Here is a 27,946-nt window from a genome sequence, read left to right on the forward strand (position 1 = left end):
CTGAAATTATGTACAGATTAATATTTCATTATATGAGTTCTACCTTCTTTTAACTTCTTCACCCACCGGTCCCTGCTTTGTGCACTGGGTGCAAAAATGTAAAGTGTGTTGGCATCATGCACAACCTGAAATAAGACAAAAGATGGAACAGGTGAGAAAAGCTTAGACACAGCATCTTGCCTAGCACAGAGCCCTTGGCACCACAGGCATCAATAAAGGATTCTGAAATGACTGACCAAAAGTCAATTACTTCCGATCCAAAGAACCTAGATTCCCTTCTTACAAAAACACATCTATTTCTTCATGTCTCCATCCAGTGGGATACACATTTTACAAAGGACTGTGCTTCTACAGAAAAAATATATATACAGAGGCCAGGATGCCTTGCCAGTCTTGCTATTTCTTGCGATCTAATAAACTAAAGTTCCTTAAGTAAACTTGGTATAACAGGGACTACTCCAATCGAATATTTTTCTGAATAATATTTGAGATGAATGGACTACTGTTTCAACATCACTCCTATACCTTCCTTTTGCCACTATAAATAACTGCAGTAGGTAGCTTAATTAAGCACTGACCACCCCAACTCTATACTTTGTGCTTTACAGACATTAACTCAACTAATCCTACCATCAAGGTATCAGTATTTCCATTTTACAGAGGAGGAGACTAAGGTCTATGCAAGACACCCCAATTCTAGATCACTCCCAGAGGCAGTATTCACATAGAATGCACTGCAAATGGTGTCCCTTAAGTTACCTGTCCATCAGCATTTGGCTGGTCATCCAGAAAGCCAGGATTCTGGCTCCAGAGCCCAAACTTTTAACCACAGTACCTCTTTCAGAGGTACCTCCAGGTAAGCAATTAAACAGTCTTATTCTTAATATTCAGAATAAAATTAAGCATGGGAAACCAATCCAAGAATTTTGTCTTTGGTCTATCACTTTATCCTTGATGGTCAGTCACAAGGCAGAAACACCCCAATTGACTAAAAAAATATCTGGGGACTTCCCTGGTGGTCCAGTGGTTAGGACTCCATGCTTCCACTGCTGGGGGGGCTGGGTTGGATCCCTGGCCAGGGAACTAAGGTCCTGTAAGATCCCACAAGCCGCTTGCGGCCAAAAACAAAAACAAAACAAAACACAAATCTGGCTAGAAACCTCCTTTTACCATGTCACTGGATTGAACACACATAGCTCTTTCATCAATAATTGGCTGTTCCTGACCATATTCAATAGATAATCCTGTGGAATAAAAGTCATATTTTTATGGCAAGACAAGAGAAATTTAAACAAAAAATTCTTCTCTGCCCTTTGGCCTCCTCTCTCCCCGCACTGTGCATTGTATAACTCTATTATGCATCACCAAACCCCCCCATCAGCAGAAATACCTGCTCAACCCTAAAGAGCAACATTCTCCTAGCAGCAACAAGACAACTCCTTAAAGATAGCATTCCTGGGGCTTCCCTGGTGGCGCAGTGGTTGAGAGTCTGCCTGCCGATGCAGGGGACACGGGTTCGTGCCCCGGTCCGGGAAGATCCCACATGCCGCGGAGCGGCTGGGCCCGTGAGCCATGGCTGCTGAACCTGTGCGTCCGGAGCCTGTGCTCCGCAATGCGAGAGGCCACAACAGTGAGAGGCCCGCGTACCGCAAAAAAAAAAAAAAAAAGATAGCATTCCTTCCTGATCTTGTAAGGGGTCACGTGACCCACTGTGATGCCACTTAGATCTGGAATACGTAAACTGCCAATAATACGTCATACGATGTCCAGCCCTCTGCCTCAAGAAACTTACATAACTGTGTCTTGACTTCTAATGGGCAGAATAGTTCTCAGAGCTTTCTGAGATTCTCTCCCCAGGTTATAATCCTCAAATTTGGCTTGAATAGAATTTTCCATTTCTTTCTTAGATCGACTGATTAATTTTTTGTTGACAATCCCTTCTCATTCACTTTAATCAAATAAGTGCGGTCAAACAGCAATGGGAACACCATAGAACAAATACTGCTATATTCTGCTCAGTGATTAACTCATCCAACTAGCACTTTGCTGGGACTACATGAGATACAAAAATAAATCAAATACCTTGCTACAAGACAGAAAATGAGATGTGATAAAGAAGTAAAGATAAAGCTCTAAGAGGGACGTGGGGCTGTAGTTGCCTCATTTGGCCCATGACTTTCATACCTGTGATACCGTGATTCACAATAAGAAATATATATTTGGTCTCTCCCCTGGTTCCCAGCACAGAGCTCCTAGAAAACTCTTGGAATTTCCTGTGCTGAGAATGATACGGGTGTCTTTTGTTATACTAATAAAGTGACTACTGGAGAGCCCCTAGGGATGGGAGCTGGTTGCCAGTGAAGCCAACCCCATGATTAGAGGGTTGGAACTTTCAGTCCCACTACCCCCCACCTCTGAGGAGGGGAGAGGAGCTGGAGATTGAGTTCAATCATCAATGGCCGATGATGTGAACAATCATGCCCATGTAATGAAGCCTCTATGAAAACCCAAAAGGGAGCGGGTTCTGAGAGCCTCAGGTTGGTAAACATGAGGAGATGTCCGCGGACAGATGAATAAATAAAGACAATTGATATACACGCACATACACACACACACGCACACACACACAGTGGAATATTATTCAGCTCTAAAAAAGAAAATCCATCCACTTGCAACAACATGGTAAACCTGGAGGACATTATGCTAAGCAAAATAAACCAGAAAGAGAAATATTACATGACCTCAGATGTAGAATTTTAAACAAACTCTTAGAAACAGAGAGCAAAAAAGTGGTTGCCAGGGGCAGGTGAAGGGGGGCAATGGGGAGATGTTGGTCAAAGGGTACAAAGTTTCAGTTATGCAAGATGAATGAGTTCTCGAGATCTAAAGTACAGCATGGGGACTACAGTTAACTACACTGCATATATGAAATTTGCTAAGAAGGTAGCTAAGTATTCTCACCACCAAAAAAAGAAAACAAAAAAAGAAGGGAAGAAAAGAAAATGGCAACTATGTGAAGTGATGGATATGTCAATTGGCTTGATTGTAGCAATCATTTCACAATGTTTACATATACCAAAACATCAAATCATACACCTTAAATATATATAATTCTTATGTGTCAATTATACTTCAACAAAGCTGAAAGAAATCAATCAACAAAGCAATGACAGGAAACACTAACGTCAAATAGTAAGCATGACTAAAAGCCCAGAATTTCACTGTCACAAAAATATGCCAGCTCACCTGAAATGGATATTTATTTTGACAGGGAATGACACCATCATCATTCTTCACTATTTCCACACATCTGATTTTTGACACATCAATAAATCCCTTTCTGTACTTTTTCTGTTAAAAGAAAAAAAAAAGGAGAACCATTCCAATCATAAGTTAAGGAAAAAATGTTATTAATAATAATATTTGTTTTAAAAAAATCACTGATTCAAAATATTACGATTTCCTTAATAATTATCTAAATCATGTCTCCCTATATTGTTAAAATTATACAAAATACTAACACTGAGGATTGTAATCAAAATAATTAAGTTCTTTAATTTCCAAAGATGAAATTGCTGTCCTTGCCCTCCTCCAAAAGCTCTAGATCTGTTTAGAAAGAGAGTCCCTTTGATTGTGCCTTCCTCTCAGACACACACTGCAACTTCTTCAACTTCTTGATGACAGCCACCCCCTCTCCCCCGAAAATGAAAGCATCAGAGACCAAACCAAACACTCAATCACAAATGCAAACTCCACCAGTTACATCTTCCACTCCAGCACACAGAACTCAGGAGGATGTGAGATGGACACAGGGCGCTCACACAAAGCCTCCATTCAGAGTCTATATTTGAATTTTCTTTTTCTTTTTCTTTTTTTTTTTTCCTTCCCTATTGCCCTTCCTCCCTGCTCAATGCAAATCTCCCTACAGCAAGTAACTAATGACATACCAAGACTCCCTCCTCCGAATCATTCAGTCTTGAGCACAGTAATCTCACATCTGAGAATTTATCCCAGGGAAAAATCCGGAAGATACGAAGTAGTATGTGCAAAGATAACTTGATATACCGTATCCGTGAAAAATTATTACAAATACAATGAAGAAATAAAAAATGTTTACTGAATTATATTAACTGATACATCCCACACAAAAAGCTGTATAAAGACTAAGGTTATTTTAGGAGGGGGTGTAGATAGTCATATGACAAAGAACAGAAGAAAAGTAGAGAAATGAAGATGAAGAACATTGGATTATTTTGGGTGACCCAGCCCTCCCCTGGCCCTAGTCATTCAAAATTGCTTCATCTAATACTCTGAAACTCCCCTCTGGCCACAATCTTTGGGGTCCCTATCCTGCTCCCAGTAACCAGCGCTGCATCCTCACTGTGACCATGGTACCTTCAGACCTGCCAACCCTCCCAGGCCATCAGCTCCCATGTGACGTCTGGCTGTCATTTCACCAGTGCATCCTCCCACCCTCCCTCTCTCCCCCTGCCACCCACCCCCCAGCACACGAATCCCCATACCCCGGCATTTCCGTCAGCCCCCAGTTCTATGCACACCTTTTTCGACTCATGCGTGCCTGGCTGCAGAAGGTCACGAAACAATCCTAACTGTCCTCTTTGTGCTTAGCCAGGCCTTCGCTGCTGTCCTCAGGTCTTCTGTGTTTCTCTAGTGGAGAGAACCTGGTGGCCTCTATGGAGCCCACCAGTCTGATCAGAGCTACAAACCCTTCCCATTCCCCTACTTCATGGAGAAGAGAACAGCTGTCCCAGGAGCACACCCCCAACTTCTTCCTTCTGCAGGTCTAAAGCACCCTAAGATTTACCCTTTTTTCTTCTCTGTCATCCTGCCTCTATGAGAAGGTTAAAAGGACACAACAGCTAAGGACGCTGTAGTAGCACTTAACAGATGTCATTTCCTTTCATGCTCACAAAATTCTCATTTTACAGATGATGAAACTGCAGCTCAGACAGGTTAAACACATTACCCAAGGATCCCAACTGAAAGCTGGGGTCCTAAAGCTCCCCAGACCTTGGATGTCCCAGCTGCAAACAGGTGACAAAATTAATGGAGCCAAGTCCCTGAGGGGGCAACCTGGATTCTGAGCATGGCCTGAGATTTTACTTCTCCTGCTTATAGACACCTTCAGGCCTCTGCCATCCATACCAAGAACATTCTTCTGGCCCTGCTACTGCCCTAACTCTGTTCTTCCCTTGCTGAAAGAGAGATTATTACACCACCAGTCTTCATTTCCTTCCCACCCACTCCTCCTTAACCACTTGCGATCTGCCTCCCCTCTCGTCACACCTGCTAAAGCTGTTCTCAAAAACACCACCTATGACCAAACCCAAGAGCCTTCGCTCAGCTGTCTTCCGCTCAAGCTGTTAACGAGGCATTTGGGGGTGCTCCGCTCTCTTCTCCTGCAGTGGCCTTGACTTTGGGTCACCCAGGCTTTCCTTCTGCCCCTTCCACTCAGTTTCCCACAGGACAACACCTGTTCTGTGCCAGCAACTGTGTCAAGGAATATATCAAGTCCCTATAGGAAAAGCTCATTTCCTGAGCATACGGTCCAAATATGGAGGCATTTAATCCTCAGATCCTCTGTGAGATAAGTGTTATTAGACACATCTGACAGACGGAAGAAACAAAAATTAAGTCACTTGCCCAAGTTTACCTGTGGGAGAGACATACACAGCAACTTTATCATCCAACGTAGTAAGTACTGAATATTAAAAAGATGCTAAGAGAACATAGAGGAACCAAGACTTACACGATAATTTCAGAAAAGAAATTCCGATAATATCATAGGGAGGGAATGAACAGCACAGCACGTGGGATGAAACACATATTCCAGAATGACCTAGGTTGCCTCATCTATAAAATAGAAATAATAATAGTATCCACTTCATGGATACTATTAGATAGTTATGAGAGTTAAATGAGTTAGTATTTGCAAAGTGCTTAGAAGAGTGACCTGTAGTATCATATCTATGAGTGTTTGCCACATAAAATAAATAAGTGGAAAAAAAAGGTCAGTGTGGCTGAAGGACAGGGTACATGAGGCAGGATGGAAAGGTGAGCAGGGACCAGCTTGTAAAGAACCTGCTGCACAGTACCAAAGGGTCTGGTCAGACAGGGCCACCTACCCTGCTCCTGGGCCTATGCCAGTTAGTGTGCAAAAGAAACTTCCAGAGCGCCATCCTCCTATTAATAAGTCACACGGGTTCACCGTAGAAACCTTAGAAAATACTAACAGCACAAAGAAAATCAAATGACCCTGAATCCCCCAACTCTGGAGAAAATCCCTGTTGACATCATGGAGTTTTTCCAGACACTGCTCTGGGGTCATTTATCACCTACCGGCTCTCTTTCTTGAGCAGCAGACTGTGGTCGGCTTCTGAGATGCCTGTCTCCACTCACCACTTGCCCCTGTGACTAAAAGCAGCTGTCAGATGTCAGTCAATCCACACAGGAAAATTTGAGATGACTGGTATGCTGGGCTGGCTTATGCCCCCTAAATACATGTTCCATGATATATCATATATTGTATTATGCTAATATTTTGGCTTATTAATCCAAATACTTTGCTGTGAAGTTTGCAGATAAAGGTTCACGCTTAAGTTGGCCATTCATTATTTTACCTATCCTGCCAGCAAACACTGATCAGACACGAAGCACAGCACTGTGTGCTGCAGCTTCAACGTTATGCAAGGGGGCTGAGGGTTTCCTCAAGAGGAATTCACAACCATATGGTAGGTGGAAGGGGAAGAGGGGAGTGATTCATCATCCAATAAAGACGAAGTCATGCGCTCATGGTATACTACGGAGTGAGACAGTGATTGGGCCAGGAAAAGCTGGGGAAGCTTTTGGGAGGAAAACTGATATTTTGGTTTTGAAAGGATAAGTAGGAGTTTTTCTTTAGAGAAAGTGGAGAAGAGAATTCAGGCAGCAAAAACAACAAAGCACTGATTTAGGGAACAGGAAGAAATGCATTATGGCTGAAGTTCAGGGTGGTTCAGGGGAAGTGTAGGAAAGGACACCAAAATGGTTATTTGAGACCAAATTAGGAAGAGGTAAGTAATGGCCATTTCACCCATTTGTAAACCAGCTTAAATGGGGAAACTAGACAAAGAGATGAAATATGACTTGCTTAAAACCACACATCAACTGAACGGCAGAACTGGGATTTAGGTGAAAGAGATCCTGCCCCTGGGCAAGTCTTACAAGATACACAGTTTTCCTTTAATTTCCAGAATTAAAATACGTTTTAAAATATCAATAACAATCCTAAATTAAACTAATTTTTTATAATTGTATACAAATATCCAGGGCTGACCCCAGGTGTATCTACAGAACACCCAGACTCAGGTCCTCCTTTCTACACCCCTCTCCCAAGGCATCCTGAGACCCATTACACGCAGTAAGAGTTTCCCTCCAGTATTACAAGGATCCCTCCCTTTCCCTTATATCACAACTTTTGTTCCTAATGTGGCTATTCCCAGCTGCCTGCCACAGAAGGAATCTACTGGATGAATCACCTGTGCATTGCAAAGGGACCTCAGGTCAGGCGCATGGGCTTTGGAGGCAGGCAGATCCTGAGCCCAGCCACGCTCTGCCTTCTCTCAGTTCCTCTGTCTTCAGGAATAGGATAATACTCCTCACTTCATTAAGCTATAAGCAGGAATAAAGATAAGGTACGTAGGTGCTCAGTACAGTGTCTGGCACAGGGAAGTCACTCCCTAAATGGCAGCATTTACTATTAATTAGTCTTCACAACAACCCTGGGAAATTGTTAGGAAACTGAGCGTCTGAGAGGTAACAAGACTGGCTAAGAGGCTGAGCCAGAACTGAACCCAGATCTCTCAAAATCGCAAAAGCTTTTACCTGACTCCCGGTCTCTCAAGCCTGAATATTTCTGGACTCTTATTTTAGAAAAAGAAAATTATTTTATGTCAAAACCTAACAACTACAGAGCATTCACTCTGAGCCAGGCATTATATGCACCTCTCACATGGTAACTCAATGAATCTTCACATAATTATGGGAACTCTTGTCACCCCATTTTACAGATGAAGAAATCAAGACTTAAAGGGTATAATTAACTGGCTGAAAGTCATACAACAAACCAGGACCTGAACTCTTAATTCCAACCCTGAATTCTTAAGTGCCACGTACACTTTAGTAACTTGATACCACTTAACTAAGTACAAACATAAACTCAGTGGAAATTTCTCATGCTTATAACTCTTAACAACTATAAGAATGTTAAGAGTTCACAAGTTAAGTGCAAACAAACTGGACAATAAATAAGATTTAAACTAACAGCTTACTTGATTGAATGTGACGGCTGGGGTGTTTGCTGGAATTGAATCCCTCTCCCCAAACCAGTTCGTCTGGCGTCCTCAGGCTTGCAATACTGTGTGCCATGTGACGGCCTCTTCCTCCCCTCTCTTACTTCCAACTATCGAAGTACGCACATCTGTTTGCACACACGCTGTCAGCCTATCATTAGGCCTCCATTTGGTCCCACTAAATTGTTTAGTCAGCCTCTGTTCTTTCTCCATAGGACACAACAATTGAAACAGACCATAGGGCTTCCCTGGTGGCGCAGTGGTTGAGAGTCCGCCTGCTGATGCAGGGGACGCAGGTTCGTGCCCCGGTCTGGGAGGATCCCACATGCCGCGGAGCGGCTGGGCCCGTGAGCCATGGCCGCTGAGCCTGCGCGTCCAGAGCCTGTGCCCCGCAACGGGAGAGGCCACAGCAGTGAGAGGCCCGCGTATCGCAAAAAAAAAAAAAAAAAAAAAAACAGACCATAAATACGAACACAAATATGGCTGCTGACGTGGCATGTTTAGTGACAAGGGACCATCCAGAGAATACAGACAAAAGATATGTTATATACAATAAAATATAAAATAGAATTCCTAGATCTTGCAGTCCTCAGCAGACGGACAGCACCAAAGCTTACTACTGCCATTCACTGTATTCCATCATGATCATTTCTTCACTCAGCCGCATTGATTAAAGATTGATTCTGGCTTCCTTTCTTCTACCATCAGCGAGGCACAGAGGTACCAAAGAACCATGTTACAGACTTAAAAGAGTTCTAGTCAACCCTTGAAAAAAGAAAGAAAATGATGTATTCTACCAAAAATCTCCAATGAGCCAAAGGTCTATTTTATACACGAAGGTTCTTTTCCCTTTCTACTCAGAACAGAGTTAAAAGAAAGAGTTAAAAGAATGGGCCTCAAGGGCAGCAGGACACATTAATCATGAGAAAGAAAGAAAACCTCAAGATGGATATGACTTTTTTTTTTTTTTGAGGATACTGGGAATAATTTTGATGTAGATCTTTCTGGTATCAGGAGAAGTAGAATAAATAAAATAAAGGCATTTCCAACTTGGTGATTCTATGATGAAACATCCCCTCTTTGCTAAGTACGAAATTCTAGTGAAAAGCAGGAGAAAGCAAAACCAAAAACGTGGCATCCTAGTATTGTTTTCCTCCCTTTTAATCAGCTCATAATAATAACTGACATAGTGGCTTTACATTTTATAAAGTGATTTTACACTAAACAAACACATAAAAAGGGTACTTTAACATTAAGAAGCCAGTAGTTACATACATAAGCATGGCTTAATTATGAAGATTATGGTTTCTAAGATAACATCCAGAATAAAAACAGGATAAATTATAAGGAATCTGAAGGCAAAAAATTTCATTTTCAAAATCACACAATAATCTTCATATAAGATTGTGCTGATATAGGTAATTATAAGGTTTCTGGAGATAGTTTTTCACTGTATTCAAAGTTAGAGTTTTTATTCCCCCCTGAGTGATCACTTACTCTTATGATTTTTCTATACTTCTGGCAACCCTCATGCCAACTCCCTTCTGCGACCCAAGGGAACTTTTAAAAACTAATACCAGGTATGTTTTATTATAGTTGAAAGCAAAACTTACTAATGTAAGTATTTTCAAATAAGTCTAAAACTGATTTACCTAGCTTAGTTCTTTTTTTTTTTTAAATAGAGTCACAGATTTATTTATTTTTGGCCACGTTGGGTCTTCGTTGCTGCGTGCGGGCTTTCTCTAGTTGTGGCGAGTGGGGGCTACTCTTCGCTGTGGTGTGTGGCCTTCTCATTGCAGTGGCTTTTATTGTTGCGGAGCACGGGCTCTAGGCACGTGGGCTTCAGTAGTTGTGGCACATGGGCTCAGCAGTTGTCGCTCGCAGGCTCTAGAGCGCAGGCTCAGTAGTTGTGGCACATGGGCTTAGCTGCTCCGTGGCATGTGGGATCTTCCCGGACCAGGGCTCGAACCCGTGTCCCCTGCATTGGCAGGTGGATTCTGAACCACTGCGCCACCAGGGAAGTCCCAAAAGTGACTTTAAATACAAAGTCAGAAGTTATTAGGAAAGAAACTTGTCAAGTCAATTAACTTTTAGAAATATTTATGTGAATAATACGTACAACAATTGACTTTATTGCTAGACTCAAGGCTCTCTTTACTTAGCTACATGGACTTTTTTTTAACTTACTGAACATGCCAAAATATTTTGAGTATTGTTTAATATTTTAACACAGCAGAGTCAATGTGTCATAATGGTTGAGAGCACACCTTCATTATCAGGCAGACCTGCATTTAAATGCCAGCTTTGTGGCCCAATGCAAATTAATTGACCTCATTTAGTCTCTATTTCCTCATTTGTAAAATGGGGTTATTAAAATAACTTATCTCCTAGATTATTGTGAGGATTAATTGTGATACACTCATAAAGCACTCGACACAATATCTAGCCCATCGCAATCACTAATATGTTATTAGTATAATTTTTTTGCCTTTAGATAAAAGATTTCTAAAATTTTTCAGCACTTAAACCCTTTTTTCCCACAAATATATCAGAGGATTTAGATATTTTAAATACTTTACTGGCTTTTACATTGTGTCTTTAGGTAACATAGCAATGCTTCTCTACTCTCTCCTCAGAGGAATTCAACAAACACTGCAAGAACTCAAAAAATCTAGGAGTAGACAATTAAGCTATAATGCATAAAATATTGCAGAGCAAACTAGGGAACTAGGATCATAGCAGAAGCGCTCTTTCTCTTGAAATAAAACAATATTTTAAGAAGCTATTTTTTAAGAGTCATGTACCACAATGTTCATTGCAGCTCTATTTACAATAGCCAGGACATGGAAGCAACCTAAGTGTCCATCAACAGATGAATGGATAAAGAAGATGTGGCACATATATACAATGGAATATTACTCAGCCATAAAAAGAAACGAAATTGAGTTATTTGTAGTGAGGTGGATGGACCTAGAGTCTGTCATACAGAGTGAAGTAAGTCAGAAAGAGAAAAACAAATACCATATGCTAACATATATATATATATATATATATATATATATATATGGAATCTAAAGAAAAAAAATGTTTATGAAGAACCTAGGGGCAGGACAGGAATAAAGATGCAGACGTAGAGAATGGACTTGAGGACACAGGGAGGGGGAAGGGTAAGCTGGGACAAAGTGAGAGAGCGGTATGGACTTACATATAGTAACAAATGTAAAATAGATAGCTAGTGGGAAGCAGCCGCATAGCACAGGGAGATCAGTTCAGTGCTCCGTGACCACCTAGAGGGGTGGGATAGGGAGGGTGGGAGGGAGACACAAGAGGGAGGAGATATGGGGATATATGTATATGTATAGCTGACTCACTTTGTTATAAAGCAGAAAGTAACACACCATTGTAAAGCAATTATACTCCAATAAAGGTGTTAAAAAAAAGAGAGAGAAAGAAGCTATTTTTTAAAGTAATTAGGCCCTATCTATTGATTACCACAGAAATGCAGGAAAAGTCCAGCAACTACTTAGGACAATATTTTCTGAGCATCTAATAATTGCTAGAAAATGTGCTAAGCACAAGAGACATGGAGATTAAAAAATATGGCCACTGTATTTACCCGAGAGAAATGAAGGCATCTGACCACACAAAGACTTGTACAAGAATATTCACAGAAGCTTTATTTGTATTAATTGAAAACTGGAAACAACCCAAATGTCCATCAACAGGTGACTGGACAAACAAGGAAATACTTCACAGTAATAAAAAGAAATGCAATATTGATACAAAAGATGAATGTATTTCAAAATAATATGCTAGGTGAAAGAAGTTAGCTTTTTAAAAAGAGTACATGCTAGGGCTCCCCTGGTGGCACAGTGGTTGAGAGTCCACCTGCCGATACAGGGGACACAGGTTTGTGCCCTGGTCCGGGAAGATCCCACATGCCGCGGAGCGGCTGGGCCCGTGAGCCACGGCCGCTGAGCCTGCGCGTCCAGAGCCTGTGCTCCGCAACGGGAGAGGCTACAACAGTGAGAGGCCCACGTACCGCAAAAAAAAAAAGAGTACATGCTATATGAGTTTATTCTAAAATTCTCATACATGCAAACTAATCTATAGTGTCAAAAATCAGATCGATGATTACCTAGGGATAGTGGGAATGAAAGAGGAGGTATGAATTACAAAAAGCATGGGGAAATTTTGAGGGGTAATGTATATGTTCATTATTTTATTGTAGTGATAGATTCACAAGTGTATACATATATCAAAACTCCTTAAATACTAAAAATAGCATTTCCTTTGCTGCTTGTGTTACAAACTACACAATGAAGTTAGTGAGTTTCAAATGTTATATTAGTCATATTGATGCTTATATACATGTTTAGGCACAGGTAGCTATACCGTGAAAATGATAGTAGTTCAGTAATATAAAATAATAAAAGTCACATAAGTGTCATAGGCAGATTTGTATCTGGTTTTTTCCCCGCAGAAAATATTTACTGTAAATTATTTTCTACTTTGGGATAAAAAAAATTTTGTAATTATATTCAAACTATAAATATGTGTGTGTGTGTGTGTGTGTGTGTGTGTGTGTGTGTGTATATACGCCAAAAATTTCTAGTGCTGGGCACAATACTCATTGTTCCAGCAGGAGGAATAATTCGATACTCTAAACTGCTGAAAATCTTATAAGTCTCCTTACATGATCTGTCTCTGGTGCAATTCCTATTACAGTATAAACAGTAGAAATTTGATGGATATTTTTCTTATTTCAGTAAGAAACATGAATGGTTAAGGGAAAAGTTACTTTTTCTTATGTCCTATAAAAGGACAAAAATTCTACAATTTTGATAAAATTTGTTAAATACCTGGGAATAAACTTTATAAGAAATGAGTAGAACATATATGAAGAAAAATAGAAAACCTCACTGAGAGATATAAAGGAGAATTCTAGGTAGGAAATCTAAACAACCATAAAAAAAACCTCCTCAAATAATATAATTTAAATACATGCAGTTAACTATATATTGATTATAACCTCAATAGAGCTGAAAAAAATATGGCTGCGGCCATCAGGGACCTTGACATCTGGGAACATTTGGAAACTAAGAAATTCTTTGCTAATAATTTAGTGTTACAAATCATAGACTTAAAAAAGGAAAACCGCAATGACAAAAGAAAAAAATAGGTATAAAAATTAAGCAACATAACTTCATAATGGGCCAGAAGTAGGCAATCAATCAGCTCTCAATTAAATAAAGGCTCTGCCTTAGTATTTATTCTGATTTAGAAACAACTTATCCATTAACCTGATTCATCTAGTACTAAATGAATTTCTGGTTAAAAAATAAAATTAATTTAATACCTTCCCCCAAAGCTGGTGCCCGGTTCTACACTCCTCTTTCTTCCTTTCTCATCATCTGCTTCTTCGAGGCAGGCGTGGTAAAGGTCGCCAACTGGAAGGTCAATGAAGACACACCCACCTCCTCCTCAGCACCTGGCACGTGCCCAACAACTTTTTGCATAAGTGCATGAATGAATGAGGACATAAACGAACAGGAGGCGATTCAGCTAAGTGGACAGGAGGCCTTCCTTAGGTCTGATTTCACAATATCCAGTCACAGCCACCACTTTTCTGTGACTATGCTGTTTCAGAGAATCATTTCGGCTAGCTTTATTTCTGCCCCTGCTCTCTCAGACATATGCCATCCCAGGGGGGCATAGGCATGCCACAAATCACCAGGACCTAAGAGACCCTTCCTCTGCCCCTCTGTTCAATCAAACCACACTGCTGCATGTGTGAATACCAATTAACAGAGTAACTGTCACGTTACAATCCTGAGACACAACTCTATCAAGGGACCCCTCCTCAACCACAGAGATGGTAATCCCTGGATATGTCTCTGCAAATCTCTGCCTTTTTTGTTTGTCTGTTTAAGTAGGAAAAGAGAAGAAACAGAGAAAAAAGAGAGAAGGAAGGTCCTTTAACCTAGGTTTCAGTTCTCAAGTTTCTATGGTTAACAGTGACTAGTAGAACTTTGCTTCTGTACTAGGGATTCTGTGTGCCTGTGTGTGTGTGTGTGTGTGTGTGTGTGTGTGTGTGTGCGTGCGCGCGCGCACGCATGCATTCTGAGGCTCTCCAGTAGACACTTCGTGTGTTCAGGGTTTTTTTTTAATGACATTTTATATCTTTATGAAAGTGGAAATAACTAGAATCACACGAAAGTGATCTCTTATCAAGAGGAACTTGGGAGACAGAAGCTTTGTGAGTTTCTGGTGGGTGAGAATTACAGACAGCAAACAGGGCAAAATAGAAAATTCCATTTCCAGGATGGGTGGTAGGTGGCAGAGGCAATTAGTAATGCCAACACACGAGGCAAACTCTGTGGCTTTTGCATGTGGTATGAACCCACAGCTGCAGCACGAGTAGGGGTACGATTCTCATCCCCACTCCCAGTATCCCCATCATGACCAAAGGGATTGATGAATCCAGAGAAATCACAGCCCCAGGAGTGGGAAACCCCTGTGGCAATTGCCCCACACAGCCTCACACTAGGAGGCTGACCCGTGATATATACGCAGGACTGAGTTTCTGGGCAGGGAAAAGGCTGGGAGGCTCATAGCCTCTTGGGAAATTGACCTCCACACTGTCCACACCGGACCAGTTCCGCCACTAAGAAAAATCTGTCTGCTTGTCTGATGTGAGTGGACCACAAAGGTGTTTCCAGACAAGTATGAACTGGAGATGTGATTTCTTTAACACTGAACCGAGCTCTGCTAGGGTCCTGCAAGACCAGAGCATTAGCTTGGTCTTTAAATAAGCTTCCACTGGACCATATACAATATTTCTCTAGTTTTCTCCAGTGTTAAAGGGATCACCCTGGAGTTTGTTTTCTAAATACCTTTAAAATATTCAACGGGCTATAACAGTAGCTTCCCTAGACTGCTTGCTGCCCCTGAGAAAGCGACATCCCTCCTTTTTTTCCTATAAAGATAATCGGTCGTCCTAGGAAAAGTTCCTTCCTTTTGCTTCTACTGGGGCCTAGGGGCTGGGGGTGAATGGGAGGAGGGTGAGCAGGTGGGCATGGGGAGAAGGAATCACCAGGAGAACAGCAGCAACAAAGAGAAGATGTGTATCTTGGATTGAGGTCTCTCATAAGGAAAGATGAACTGCCCATCAATTCTCCCCACAGTAAGATATCCAAAGAGAAATATACAAAATTGCCTAGTTCCACAGGTTTCTGGAGGCCTAACAGGTGCCAATCACTGCTTTTACTATGGTTTCTATAGGGATATTCACTTTGTGTTACAATTAATTTATGGAAAACTTTGGTAAAACGACCTCTTAATTGCAAACATTCTACAGATAAAATTATTTTTAAAACAATTTCTTCCACCAACTGGGTATGCTTTATGACATCAAGGAAGTTCTGTTGATATGTTTTGAGGTGTAATGATAGTATAAAGGTTAAGATGGAGACTCTGTCTTTTGGAGGTGGATACTGAAGCATCTGTAGAAGAAATGGTATGATTTCTGTATGATAATGAGAGTGGGAAGGATTATGGAAGTGGGGGGAGGGAGGATGACTGGGGGTTATTTGGCTGAGTGCTGGATACATGGGGGTCACTGCACTATTCTGTCTACTCTTGAGTATGTTTGAAAAGTCTAAAAAATACTTCTTCCCATCACATTTTAAAAAATCCTGATCAAAGCAGTAGTTGGATCTACTTACAAAAATTTTTTGTGAGAATATAGAAAGGGTCCATTATAAACGGGTAGAAAGTACAGATGGGCAAATTGCTTAACTACGACTACTAAAGCTTTAGCTATCCTTGTGGTACGGTGTTACACTGGATTCAGAAGAAGAATCAACACAATCCCTGATGTTCACACAGTGCTCTCAGAAGTCATGTTTATACAGCTCCCTGCATCCATCAATCTCTAAGTGCTCCAATTTTAATTATAGATCTATCTACTGATCCTGATCAAGTAATGAGTTATTGAGCATCTGCATTTTACAATTAGGTAAATGGGGCACTGAGGTTAAACCAATTGATCAAGGGCAAATGAAGAAGATACAGAACTCTAGGCTGCACTGCTCTACTCTTCATTGACTATCACAGCTGGGGGCCATAATTAAACTATTCATCCCTCTTAGTTTGCTATTGCTAATACAATTAACCCTCAAATAATCTAGTAAAAATTAATCCACGTTGCAGAATACATGGCCATTCCAAGAGATGCTCCCCAATGCCAAATACAAGATCCTCACAGCCTAGCAGCCAGGCTATACTCACTGTGAGCCCACCAGCACCTGTGATGGGGCATTATCTGGTTGATTTTCTCTGAGGGACCACATCACACCACCTAGACGGCAACCAGCCTCGCAAGGCTTTCAAGGAACTTGTAGGAGTTACTGTAGCAACTCCAGTGAGTATATCTGAAACCACCATATTACCAAGCACAGGCTTTTAAGTGGATTCAGAAAGAAAGGTGGCTTTTCTCATCAATTCACTAAGGTAATATTAGGTCAAACCAGAAGAAACTGCTATTTTTGTTGTCAAAAATGATCAAATATTAGTAATTTCAGATGGTTCCATTTAATAGATTTGTACCCTTAGAACATTTTGGTCCTACTCACATACCTCACACTCTGAAATAAAAGCAGCCTGTACTTTTTCTGACTTCTGCATATCATAAATGCAGTTATCATTTGTGAAACTCTTGTTGGGTACCTGATGTCCATAATAGATGGGTAGGGGAACAGCACCCACCTGGTGTGCTCACCACCAGCACCCAGCACAGCCAGAACTCAATCAATATTGGGTGTGGACAACCCAGGAAAATGTTGGAATTATAATTAGATTTAACTTAACCAAATTAAAGCATCAGACAGTTAATCTAGAGTAAGCTCAATTCTTTTAAATCACACACTATTTCAATTGCCAAATTGATAGTTATTTCATTGTTGCATGTTTCATGGATATCACAATTGTGCACTTTGTAATTTGTAAACTTTTCATTCCTAGTTATGAAAGGAAGTAGGTCACAATGAATAGTTTATGTCCCCAAATCAAGTCTTACATTCCATACACAGGATATTAAACAAAGTCTGGAATTAACCCACATATCCTCAGACCTTTCTATTATCTCCCCTACACCTCCTTACCCTTCCAGCTCTCACAGTCAACATTTACGTAGTATCTGCTCCTGTTCCCAGGAATTTCCAACTGATTGGGAAGAGATGATTATTCATAAGGCAGTGTGAAAAGTTCTTTCCCGAATGAAATGCAGTGGGACGCAAAGGAAGAAGAGGTTAATTCTTCCAGAAGAATGGTCAGAGAAGGCTGCACGGAGAAGGTGTCTCTTTGAGCTGACTGAGCCTTGAATCATGAGCAAGAGTTTTCCAAGCAAAGAAAGGAGAAAAAGTATCACCAACAGCTAGAACATCATAAGCAAAGGTGTGTGGTTACAAAAGAGCACGGCAGATCTAGGGATGTCAGTGTACCTGTATGTTCAGATGTACTGAGGAGGAAAAGTGGAAGAGGCAGGACAGGAGGCTGGGAGGGTGAGAAGGGACCAGATTATGAAGGGCTCTGTATATAGGGCTAAGGGGTTGCACTTAATCTTCAAGGCAATGAGGAACCATGGCCTGGAATGATTATATTTTGGCATGCAAGGACCCAGGCGGTTAAAAACACAAAACTAAGCCTGGCTCTGTTACTTGGTGTGCTATTCTTCTTTGGAGGAAGAAACCTGGGTAGCTTTTGAAAAACAAAAATGAAAGGACAAACCATTTTTACTTTGTTTTACATATCTTATACCTCTTCAGGACTCTAACAAGAGCTTACTGCTTAAGAGCAAAGACTGGAGCCAGAATGCCTGAGTTTGAATCTCAGCTCTGTCACTTACTTGCTGTGTCTCGTCAGACAAGCTACTTAACCTCTCTGTGCTTTAGTTCCTTTCGCTATACCATGGGGTGACTAATAGCACCACAACCTCATAAGTTTGTTGTAAGAATTAAAGAGTCAATTCATGTTAAGCTCTCAAAACAAAGCTGACAAATGGTAAATGCCTGATAAAATTAGCTATTAATATTATTTGAAAAAAATATTAGTCCTTAGGGAAAATAAAGGAAAAGTCACTAGTTCTGTTAAAGGAAAGACCCTCACACCTACCTTCTAGACCCTAGGAAAGATCTTCTGAGAACTGATGTCAAATTTGATTGTATCTTAGAAAATAAAATGGCATGAATGAGATTCTTCCCTGGGTCATGACAAATATCAATTCCCTAAAACTACAGGAGGATATACTAGAAATGACCAGGATCCACCAACAGCCACTCTTTTCATCCAGAAAAACAGATTAACCTTTACTTCATAGGTCTGATAATTCTGTTTTTAAAAAGGACGGTTGATGCTTCATGTGACTGTGCTATTTTTGCCTTTTGAGGCTATTTTAGCTGTCTTACAGTATGAAACCAATAATGAATCAGCAAGTGACTATATACGCACTTCCTTTTTACGTTAGAAACAGTTGATCTCTGGTAACGCACAGCCTTTACACACAGCAGCAGAGAACACCTTTGGCCAAAAATTTCTCTTCCTTCAAAGTATAATAGTAGTATTACAAAGGAATACTTCTACCAGTTTCTTAGGCTTTCTTGAGGGCTAATTCTTTTTCTGTTGACTATAAAGACTAATATAAGTATGAATCAGACAGTCTCAGCTGGATTCCTGGCTCTGCCACGTTCTGGCTCTACAACCTTGGGTAAGGTACTCAACCTCCCTGTCCTTCAGTTTCCTCCTTTGTAAAATGGGAATGATAACTGCATCTACCTTATAAAGTTCAGAGGATTAAAGTTAATACTTGCAAAGCACATAAGACCATGACATATGGTAAGCACTCTGGAAGTATTTGGTAAATTGAAAAAAAAAAAGCTTACAAAAAAGTCCCAAAGCCCTCTGCCCCTAAGCCCAGAAGGCAATCTTGATTTTCACTGTGCAAAAGGATGTGCAGTCAGCAGATCATCAGAGTACTGACTAAATTGTAAAAACCACTGCACTTACATTGCTGTCTTCCTCAATCATTCTGTAATCTAAATACTTGCGTTTATGCTTCCATGGACCTTTTGGCTCTTGAGATTTTATTTAGGTCACCTTGAAGACAGTGTAGAACATAGAGATTAATCATAGTAAACATGAATACTAAATTGAAGAACGCTTAATGACCAGACAGCTGTTTGGCAAATAGTTCGTTGACCCAGCAGACTTAATTCTGCTCCTGTTGGAAGAAGAATCTGTCTTGATTCTTCTGACTTTATACTGGTTGTAAAAGAAACAGAATAATAGAATAACATGTTTTTCTTGTTTAACTGGTAGTTGAATATAGAATTTAGGTAGAATGGTTTTTCTCTTTTCGGAATGTTTTGTATTTGAACCTTAATAAAACTTAACATGCAAAAAAAAAAAAAAAAAAGGATGTGCATTCAGGAACCAGGAAATGATAAAAAGGATAATGCTTTCCATTGCCTCTGTTTTTAAAGTAGAAATATCTTCCTTCTTAAATTTTTTTTGGCCCAAACAGACAGAATAGTTTGAAATATTCTGTTTGCATACAAATGGCCTTGCAGGGTAGGTATTTTCTCCATTTACAGATAAAGAAACTGAGACTCAGAGAGTTTTATCAACTGACCAATGTCACAGCTGGTAAATGACAGATCCAGGATTCAGAGCAAATCTGTCTGGCTTTAAAGCCTGCTGCACATCCCCTTGGGAAGCTAACTCCTTCTGGGATAAAGAGAATTAAATGGATTAGATCTGATGATTTCAAATTCACTTCTCTAGTCCCAACTTCTCACTTGGGCCTGATTCAGTATCTCTGACTACGTAGCAAGACACTTCTCTTTATGTCTTTCATTTATATCTCTTTAACATGATACAGAATAAATTCGCCATACCCATCCTTGAACCTAAATCCCATTCAATCATTCAACAATCATTTATTATCTACCCCAGGTCAAGTACTGGGCTAAGCAATGCTTTCACCTGCCTTGTGATTAGTTAAGAGTCAGAGACTGAAAAAACAATTGTACTAATAATTTATTGAACAGAGATACGTGGTAAAAAGTAAAAAGCACAAGATGATATTATACATGGAAAACGAATCTAACCTGGAAGATCAGAGAGGCTGCACTGAGCAAGTGATATTCAAGCTGAAACCTGAAGAAGCTAGTCAGTCAAGGGAGGGGATGCATGGATTCTGGACAGAGGACACAGCTAAAGTACATGCTCTAATGTGGAAAGGAGCCTCTAAGGAACACAAAGACTGGTGAGCTGGAAGGTTACAAGTGAGGAAGAGAAGGAATTGCAGATGAATGTAGGCAGATGGGCAGGCTACTGGACCAAAGGCCTGCTGAGGACTTGTGAGGTTTAAATTAGGGATAATGAGAAGTTTCTGAAGGGTTTTAAGCAGGAGAAGAACATGATTGTATTTGTGTTTTTAAAATATCACTGTGGCCATTATGGACCACAGACTGGAGAGGACAAGAGTAGAAAAAGGAACCTATTAGGATGTGACAGAGATCCCTAGTTGTCTAGCCACAATATCCACTTCTCAGCAGTAACAGAACCCTAACTTTTAGTTGTGTATATTAATATTCAGAATAAAAGACTATTTCTTGGCTCCCTTTGCAGCGAAGTACGGCCATGTGGCCAAGTTCTAGTCAATGAGATACAGGCAGAAGTCTGTATGGAACGTAAGGGAAGGCTGTTAAGGAAAATCGACTCAGGTGGGAGGAGTACCCTCTTGCTTTTCTTTCTTCCTTCTTCCAACCTGCAATTCAGAGAAGATGGCTGCAGCACCAGCAAAAGTCTTGGGCCAAAATAAAAGATATAAACTAGGATGATAGAAGGGAAAGACAGGCTCCAAGATCCCTGGGTTGCATCTACCATACCAGTTTAGGACAGCCTGCCTCCAGTCTTTGTCTTTTTTCCACCTTGACAGAGAAAAAAAAATTCTATTTTATTTAAGCTATCGTACTATTATTTAGGGGGTTTGTGTGATGTATAGCCTAACTCCATCCTAACCGGTACAGAGGCTACTATATTCATCCAAGAAGAGGCAGGGGTGGTTTGGATCATGGTGGTAGTAGACATGGGAAAAAGCGGCAGGACTGAGATTATATTTAGAAGATAGAATCAGCAAAATCTGTTGAGAGTCCAGACATGAGAGAGGGTAAAGGAGAGGGGTAAGGTCAGACTGACTTCCAGGTATCTGGCACAAGCAGCTGGGTAGACCACGGTACAGTTATTGAGGTAGAGATGGTAGGGACATCCTGAGTTTCTTTTCAGACATTCTGAATTTGAGATGCCTATGGAAACTCTGAGGCCTCAGAATAGACATCAGGCTGGGAAACATAGTGGAGACGTCATTCGCACATAGATGCCAACCCAAAGCCACTGGAATGGATGATGTCTCCTAAGGCAAGTGCAGAGTGAGAAAAGCGGCCTGAGAACAGAACCTTGAGGAACGCTGATTCTTGAAGGAGACAAGAACCAGTAGCCAGAAAGGAAGCAGGAAGACCGTGGAGTTCACCCCAGGAGATAAACGCCATTACTCACTATATGAACCAGAAGGGCTAGGGGCCATCAAAGAGGCAGGGAGATCACTTCCATATGGCATTGTATGAACATGGAAGCAGGGTCTAACAGACAAAGACGGGCCAGGCGGAGGATAAGGAGAGAGGAGCAAGGAACAGGAGAAGCAGAATGTTCTGAGAGTCTGGTGTGGTGGGAGCGAGCTCCGAGACTGGAGAGGGACTTTGGAGGGGCTACATTCTGGGCAGATGGGAGAGGCGGAATCATCCCCTTCCCCCGACACCCCGAGAATCAAGAGCCCGGTAGGTGTTCCTCCTCTCACAGCCAGAGTCATAGGTGGACCCCAGGCTGCCTGGCTCCAGCCCACCATGGCTTGTTTGAAGGTAGGCAGGCTTCATCCACTACACTGGAACTCCTTTCAATTATCCTAAATTTTCTGCTGTCAGTTAAAAGTTTTAAAGGAGTGTGGGGTTGAGGGTCAGGAATCTTATGGACTCAGAGCAACAAGAGAAGTCAAAAAGAAGGATTTCTCTATACCGAGGGTTAACACTAACAGCAAGGTTACTAACTTCACTTCAAGGCTCACTATATGGCAGATCGTGTTTTAAACTCATTTAGTGCATGTTTTAGAGGCGTTCTCTCAACTGATTCCCACAACAACCCTGTGAGGTAGTAACTATTATTGTGCCCATTTCACAGATGAGGAAACTGCGGCACAGAGCAGTTAAGTTCACTTGTCCAGCTTCATATGAGCTACTGAGTGACAGAGCCCGGGACGGGAACACTGGCCATCTAACATCAGAATCAGTGCTTCTTGTTTTAGTTAGAAAGCTTGCTTTCCTTAACTCCAGAAAAGAATATTTCCAGCCATAACATTAATTAGTGGAAACATAATGATGTAAAGCCATAAGCAGGATAATAACTACTTCACTTGAGAGCTGAGGGAAATGGCCAAAGAAAGGTAAGTTGTTTTCTTTCTTTGACTGGTCTGTCTGGTGACTCAGAATGAAAGGAACCGGGTTTAGTCAGCCTGGTCTGCTCTCTTCCAGTACTGTTCTTCTAGAGCAGAGCCCCTGGGAATGTGCTTATAACAACTGGACATAATGTAGACAATTCAGTCAGTCTGTGCACATAAGAACAAAAGAAGGTGTGACCCCAACATGTAACCATGACACAGAGGAAGTCAGATGGAGGAAACTGTTCCACTTTTAGTCAAAGTTCACAGAAGTAAAAGTGAGTTGGAGGCAAGGTGTCTGGAGCACTGGAACAAAAGAACCAATATTTCCACTGGAGATACAAGTAGCAGACCTCAGTACTTCAAATGAAGGCCTTTCAAGAGAGAACAGTCACTGAGAAGTCAGAGTTGGGGTTGTGAAGCTACACAGAGATGTCTGGGCTAAGCAGTTATAATGAATCATGATTTGGAGGTTCTGGCTGAACCCAGAGAGCCCTTCCAGCACAGAGGTCTTACAGATGGTACACACACACACATACACACACACACACACACACACACACACACAGAGGCTGAGTATCATTGAGGATTTGCACAACTCAGCGCATCATTATTAGAAACCCAGCTCACATCAACTTTGATGCAGGCGCTGGGAAGGGAAGGGGGATGTACTGATAAGCAGACGGGGTCTCTACCCTTTCTCAACTTTCTTTCCTATTTTTGCATTTGGTTAGCATACAGTAAAGAGTTAACACAGCAGGCTCGAGACTGCTACTCTTAGAAAGGCCTACTTGCCGGTTCTGCAGTTGGCCTGGGCTGGCATCTAGGAACTCTGACTTTGGGAAGGTCCCATCACTCCCAGCACTGATAAGAATTGCTCACTGGGCCTACACTGTTTGTACAGACAATTTGATTTATGCTGAACACCTGCTTTTCCTTCTGGAGTCCGGAATTTTGGTTCATGCTAGGCAAATGGTGCCTACTTAACCAACCGGTCCCCTAATGAGTCTCTAATGAGCTTCCTGGTAGGCACTATTTCACATGTGTTGTCAACTCACTGTTGGAGGTTTAAGCACATTCAAGGTGACTCTGCTGAGAAAGGACTCTTGCAAGCTCATGCCTGGTTTCCTCAGGATTTCACCTCATGTGCCTTTTCCCTTTGCTGATTTTACTTTGTATCCTTTTGCTGTAATAAATGAGTCATGAGTACAATAATATGCTGAGTCCAATGAGTCCCCCCAGCAATTAATCAAACCTGGGGGGTGGCCTTAGAGATCCCTCCATTTCTCCAAAACTGTTGGTAAACTGAAATGAACTTTGAAGTAAGAAAGACCTGACTTAAACCCCAATGATGATACTTATTAGCTGTGAATCACTGAGGTAGTTAATAAAGTTCCCTAAGCCTTGGATTTCTCTGAAAATAAGATAGTAAAACCTGCCTCAGAAGACTGTTGTGAAGATTAAGTATGTGGTAGACACTCAATGAACATTATATGCTTTTCTCTTTAGACTAACATGTGAATGGCACCCCTACGGATGTGCAGGGCCCAGCCTGTACACACCAGGCAGCCCTAATGAGTTTCACTTCACCCACTCCTCCCTCCACTAATGTGCTGGAGTCAGCTTGTGCCAGCTCACGAGAGCCTACTGTGCACACCATTTCCGTGCTCCACTTTCAATGTCATGTTGGTGGCTGGAAATCTGCCACGGTAGGAGTACATAAACCATGGAAAGTAGCAAACACTAAAAATATGGGCTTCCCCCTTGACCCCCAGTTGCTAAACATTTACTATCACACCACTGTCCCCTTCATTAAAAAATCAAGTAAAAATGAAGTTCCTGCCAGACAAGCTTTATTGCCTAACCAAAGGCGGCAAGCATATATGCATTTTAAAAAGCAATAGGCTGGGCTTCCCTGGTGGCGCAGTGGTTGAGAGTCCGCCTGCCGATGCAGGGGACGTGGGTTCGTGCCCCGGTCCGGGAAGATCCCACATGCCGCGGAGTGGCTGGGCCTGTGAGCCATGGCCACTGAGCCTGCGCGTCCAGAGCCTGTGCTCTGCAACGGGAGAGGCCACAACAGTGAGAGGCCCGCGTACCACAAAAAAAAAAAAAAACAAAAAAACCAATAGGCTACATGAAAAGATGCTCAACATTATTAGCCATGAGGGAAATGCAAATCAAAACCACAATAAGATGCCACTTCACACCAACTAGGAGGACTTCAATCAACAAGAGAGATTTTAACAAGTGTCTTAAGGAGGATGTGGAGAAACTGGAACCCTCAATCACTCCTGGTAGGAATGTAAAATGTCACAGCCCCTTTGGAAAACAGTCTAGCAGTCCCTCAAAACGTTAAACATAGTTACCCAATGACCCAGCAAGAAAAATGAAAACATATGTCTACACAAAAACTTGTACTTGGATATTCACAGCAGCTCCATTCAAAATAGCCAGAAGGTGGAAACCACCCAAATAGCCATCAACAGAGAAGTGAATAAACAAAATGTGGTATATCCTTATAATGTAACATTATGTAGTTCTAAAAAGGAACGAGGCCTGGGTATATATCTGAAAAAGAAAAACCAACACAAACACTAATTCGAAAAGATACATGCACATAGTAGCAGTATTTACAATAGCCAAGACATGGAAACAACCTAAGTATCCATCAACAGATGAATGGATAAAGAAGATGTGGTCTATATATAAAATGGAATACTATTCAGACACACAAAAAATGAAATTTTGCCATTTGCAGCTACATGGTTAGATTTGTATGGCATGATGCTGAAATTAAGTCAGACAGAGAAAGATAAATACTGTATGGTATCACTTATACGTGGAATCTAAAAAATACAACAAACTAGTGGATATAACATAAAAGAATCAGACTCACAGACACAGAGAACAAACCACTGGTTACCAGTGACGAGACAGGGAGGGGCAGTACAGGGGTGGGGAAGTGGGAGGTACAAACTACTGGATGTAAGATAGGCTTAAGGATGTACAACACAGGGAATATAGCCAATATTTTGCAATAACTGTAAATGGAAAGTAACCTTTAAAAATTGTATTAAAATAAAAAATTTTTAAAGGAATGAGGTACTGATACACGTTACAACATGAATGAACCTTGAAAACATTATGCTAAATGAAAGCAATATACAAAAAAAAGGTAACATAGTGTATGACTCTGTTTATATGGAATATCCAGAACAGGCAAATCCATGGAGACAGGAAGCAAATTAGTGGTTGCCAGGGGCTGGGAGGAGGGGGGAAGGGGGACTGCTTAATGAGCACAAGGGTTGTTCGTTGGTTCATTTGTTTGTTTGTTTCAAAGACCCATTGCTTTCCCTTGTTGGCTTTCCTCGTATCAGTCTTTAGGATTCTATCGTGTTTAGTCTACTCCTTTACACTGGAAGTCCTTCCGGCTGAACATTTTAATGATCCATCTTGATAGTTTCCAGCTAGTTTCCAGTTTTTTCGTCTTGAGGAATGACCAAAACTATATGCAGTTTTTCAGATGTTAATTATGTAATTTTGTGCCATCTGGATTTATACGACCTAATATATTATACCTTATGACTTTTCAGATGACTTATAATGACAATCAATTCAGAATCACAATAATAATGATAGCTAATTTTTTAAAAGATACAAATGGTTTTCAACACCAATTTTTAAGTAGATGTTCACAACTGCATGAAATAGGTAAGGCAGATGCTACACCTCCCACCGCACCCTCACCTTTTTACGCATAAGATCACTGAAGTTCAGAGTAATTATGTGACTCCCTGTTTCCACAGACCAAATAAACACTAGACCTTGGGTTTACTGACTCCCCATTCTTATATTTGACAGTCTTAGAGACTATCAAAAGTTAGAGGTAGAAGTGCAGGATGTTATCTGTAGAGTTAATTTAAATTCATAGACTAGAAACTATTAGCAAAGAACGTAATTAAACTTCCATCTAAATAAAAACAGATCAAAAAATATTTCTAGTGGTATGTCAGTGTCCTCATAGAGGAAATGAAAGCTACAAGCTGACATACTAAGTCAGCTTCATTTAGGCTTCTTTTGTATAATGTTCATGAACCTTAGTGCCGAAAAAATTTAATTGCAATTTAGGAACCAATGGGTTATCTCAGAATGTATGGAAAGTAGCTCACTTGTACTTTCAAAAAATGCCTTAATGGATTTACTTTTTTTTTTTTTTTTGCAGTACGCAGGCCTCTAACTGTTGTGGCCTCTCCCGTTGTGGAGCACAGGCTCCAGACGCGCAGGCTCAGCAGCCATGGCTCACGGGCCTAGCCGCTCCACAGCATGTGGGATTTTCCCGGACCAGGGCACGAACCCATGTCCCCTGCATCGGCAGGCGGACTCTCAACCACTGTGCCACCAGGGAAGCCCTGGATTTACTTTTTTATATAAAATAAGGGAAACTATGTATCCTAAGTTTTATTGTAATTCCTTTTTTTTTTTTGCCCCTATCACTTTATGTTATTATTTTTTAAATATTTAAATACCTCTGCACCCATTTCTCCCACCCTCCACCCCCTATCTCCGGCAACCACCAATCTGTTCCCCGTATCTATAAACTTGTTTTTTTTACTTTTATTTTTTGATTCCACATATTTTAAAAATCACTCTATATGTCTTTCTCTGACTTTCACTTAGCAATGCCTTTGAGGTCTATCTATGTTGTTGCAAATAGCAAGATTTCTTTTTTATGGCTGAGTAATATTCCAGTGTGTGTGTGTGTGTGTGTGTGTGTGTGTGTGTGTGTCTCTCTCTGTGTGTATCACAATCTCTTTATCCATTCACTCATTTATGGACATTTAGGTTGCTTCTATATCTTGGCTATTGTAAATAATGCTGCAATGAACCCTGAGGGGTGTACATCTTTTCGAGTTAGTGTTTTCGTTTTCTTCAGATAAATATCCATAAGTGGAATTGCTGGATCATATGGTAACTCTATTTTTAATTTTTTGAGGAACCTCCATATAGTTTTCTATACTTGCTGCACGAATTTACATTCCCACCAACA

The 27,946-nt window shown here is 41.0% G+C and overlaps 1 protein-coding gene across 1 annotated transcript in view; it reads right to left on the reverse strand.

Moving 5' to 3' along the window:
- The window catches only part of TEC (tec protein tyrosine kinase), a 141,482-nt gene that overhangs the window by 38,218 nt on the left and 75,318 nt on the right, over positions 1 to 27,946 (reverse strand). The window contains exons 3-4 of the mRNA XM_030880465.3: positions 3,247 to 3,351; positions 44 to 125 (exon numbers count right to left, since the gene is read on the reverse strand). Coding sequence (XP_030736325.1) covers positions 44 to 125; positions 3,247 to 3,351 — 187 coding nt within the window. The remainder of the gene's footprint in view (positions 1 to 43; positions 126 to 3,246; positions 3,352 to 27,946) is intronic.

The sequence above is a fragment of the Globicephala melas genome, chromosome 5 (assembly GCF_963455315.2).
Source record: "Globicephala melas chromosome 5, mGloMel1.2, whole genome shotgun sequence".
NCBI classification, from domain to species: Eukaryota; Metazoa; Chordata; class Mammalia; order Artiodactyla; family Delphinidae; genus Globicephala; species Globicephala melas.